At 52.6% G+C, this 3,027-nt stretch overlaps 1 protein-coding gene across 6 annotated transcripts; it reads right to left on the reverse strand.

Annotated features, from left to right (window-relative positions):
• Positions 1 to 642: 642 nt before the first annotated feature.
• On the reverse strand, positions 643 to 2,316 carry LOC126994519 (uncharacterized). 6 transcript variants are annotated; one of them, XM_050853836.1, is made up of 2 exons: positions 1,657 to 2,316; positions 643 to 1,323 (listed from the first exon to the last, which is right to left on the reverse strand). In XM_050853836.1, the coding sequence occupies exons 1-2, from the start codon at positions 2,224 to 2,226 to the stop codon at positions 832 to 834; spliced, it is 1,062 nt and encodes a 353-aa protein (XP_050709793.1). In that variant the 5' UTR covers positions 2,227 to 2,316; the 3' UTR covers positions 643 to 831. The 6 variants fall into 6 exon arrangements, with proteins under 6 accessions (XP_050709793.1, XP_050709792.1, XP_050709790.1 ...); XM_050853835.1 differs by having other exon boundaries at positions 643 to 1,434; XM_050853833.1 differs by having other exon boundaries at positions 643 to 1,545.
• Between the last annotated feature and the right edge of the window lie 711 nt (positions 2,317 to 3,027).

Below are 3,027 nucleotides of genomic sequence, written 5' to 3' on the forward strand. Positions count from 1 at the left end.
CATTTCGCCCACACCATGGAGTCATTTTCGCACACCATGGAGTCATTTCGCCCACACCATGGAGTCATTTCGCCCACACCATGGAGTCATTTCGCCCGCACCATGGAGTCATTTCGCCCACACCATGGAGTCATTTCGCCCACACCATGGAGTCATTTCGCCCACACCATGGAGTCATTTCCACACCATGGAGTCATTTCGCCCACACCATGTAGTCATTTCGCCCACACCATGGAGTCATTTCGCCCACACCATGGAATCATTTCGCCCACACCATGGAGTCATTTCGCCCACACCATGGAGTCATTTCGCCCACACTATGGAGTCATTTCGCCCACACCATGAAGTCATTTCGCCCACACCATGGAGTCATCAGTACACTAGAACTGAATACAACGTGTCCTGACTTGAATGTAGGTAGTGGCAGGATATCCTGCCAGTCGTCATTAATGGGTCGACATGAAGAAGCGTGTTGCTGCAGCCCTGTCACCCGCCATCCGACGCGTGAACTGCACTACTTAGCCGACTAGGCAAGATTACAGCAGAAATAATTTGCTGGAGGCCAGTCGGTCTTCATGGACATAACACCTCCTTTTATTACCTAACACCGATTTCTTCGATATACGGATATTTTTTATATCACATCGAAGCAACGATGGGAAACTCTGCATCTCGACAGAAATTCAACGTGTGGGTAACCCTGGAGCGAGGCTCCTCCCTGGTGGACTCCATCAAGCTCTCGTGCAAGGACTCCACCTGCTGCCTGAAGAGGAGGCGTACGGTCGCCTCCGTCAAACTCCCCGTGGAAGGATGGTCTTGCGTCGCAGGGATTCAAGGCTGCCACGCCGAGGGTGAGCTGCGTGTGCCCTTGGCGAAGCTGTGCAAGAAAGACGGCAACGCGGCCGTCAGGGTGCAATGCGCCTCGCTTAGGAAGCCAGTCTTCACCTCTTCCATCCCACTGGCCTGGCTGCTGGACAACATCAGCGGCCTCCACTTCTCTCTCTTCTGTGATGACGGGCCCGTCTTCACCAGTCTCCGGTGCAACGGGAGGCGGTGTGGCGAGCCCGTCCGGGCGGTGAGCCCTGCACCGCGTGCGGCCACTGACGGAGTGGCCAGGACCGATGAGGCTGATGCATGGGCAGCCTTTGAAGTGACGACCCATGATGACTGGTCCGTGGAGGCTGATGTTTCATGGGCAGCCCCAAATTTGGTGACCTCCGCTGCTATGGTCGAGGCTGATGCATGGGCAGCCTTTGAAGTGACAACCCATGATGACTGGTCCGTGGAGGCTGATGTTTCATGGGCAGCCCCAGACTTGGTGACCTCCGCTGCTATGGTCGAGGCTGATGATTCATGGGCAGCCTTTGAAGCAATGACCCGTGATGACTGGTCCGTGGAGGCTGATGTTTCATGGGCACCCCCAGACTTGGTGACCTCCGCTGCTATGGTCGAGGCTGATAATTCATGGGCAGCCTTTGAAGCAATGACCCGTGATGACTGGTCCGTGGAGGCTGATGATTCATGGGCAGCCCCAGACTTGGTGACCTCCGCTGCTATGGTCGAGGCTGATGATTCATGGGCAGCCTTTGAAGCAATGACCCGTGATGACTGGTCCGTGGAGGCTGATGATTCATGGGCAGCTCCAGACTTGGTGACTTCCGCTGCTATGGTCGAGGCTGATGATTCATGGGCAGCCTTTGAAGCAATGACCCGTGATGACTGGTCCGTGGAGGCTGATGATCCATGGGCATCCGCCGAATTGGTGACCGCCATCACCGATGAGGCTGATGATCCATGGGCACTCTTTGAAGTGACGACCCGTGATGACTCGTCTGATGAGGCTGATGATCCATGGGCACTCTTTGAAGTGACGACCCGTGATGACTCGTCTGATGAGGCTGATGATCCATGGGCACTCTTTGAAGTGACGACCCGTGATGACTCGTCTGATGAGGCTGATGATCCATGGGCACTCTTGGAAGTGACGACCCGTGATGACTCGTCTGATGAGGCTGATGATCCATGGGCATCCGCCGAATTGGTGGCCGCCATCACCGAAGAGGCTGATGATCCATGCCCATCCGCCGAATTGGTGGCCGCCATCACCGAAGAGGCTGATGATGCATGGGCAGCCTTCGAGATGATGACCAGTGATGACTGGTCCGTAGAGACTGATGCCTTCCTGGACGTCACGGCCATCTGTGCTGTCGTTGTGTAAATTGTCATGCTTCACTAAGCAGCCTGGTAACACACTCACCAGTGACCCCCGGCGCAGGCGCGAGCCACATCGTGAGCCACATTCCCGGGGAGCGAGACACCCTTCAGTGACCGTCGCTCTTATTACACCTTCAGGGGAGGAGCTCCAGCTGTATTTCTTATCTTATCAATGAAAACCTTTACAATAAAACTATTATCCTATTAATGAATTTACCTTACCTATTAATAATAGTGTGCCTATCACAGTGAAATTCACCACATGCACGACTGCCAAGCCTCTTCCATTCGACTACCATTCTATTAGCAAACCAATTCCTGCCTGCATGTTTAACAAATCTATATTGATCTAACGACCCATGGCTAAGAGTGCATGCGCTTTTACGAGCAGACCCTCATTAAAGGCCGTCACCCATCTATAAACTTTAATGAAGTCTACTCGCAACGTCCGCCTATCCAGGGAATGCAAATTTAGACGTTAAGGGCAACCCTTTTTACGGCACGCGTTCCTTTACTCACCAGTTACGGTCATATTGTACATTACACCTTTTTAAATACATTGGAAAACAGTACAAGAAAACTACTACTACTACTGCTACTACTACTACTACTACTACTACTGCTACTACTACTACTACTACTACTACTACTACTATTGCTACTACGTACCTTTATTTATATATTTTTTTACATCTTGGCCTATGGTGCCGGTAGGCTTTCTTTGGGGGCCTGGTAGTCGGCTCGAGCCCACCGTGGCGCAGGCAAGTGTTTATAGTGACGCCATCTATTCGTGGTTCATGCTGCCTCCCGAGC

This window comes from Eriocheir sinensis, unplaced genomic scaffold, assembly GCF_024679095.1.
Source record: "Eriocheir sinensis breed Jianghai 21 unplaced genomic scaffold, ASM2467909v1 Scaffold815, whole genome shotgun sequence".
In the NCBI taxonomy this organism is placed as follows: Eukaryota; Metazoa; Arthropoda; class Malacostraca; order Decapoda; family Varunidae; genus Eriocheir; species Eriocheir sinensis.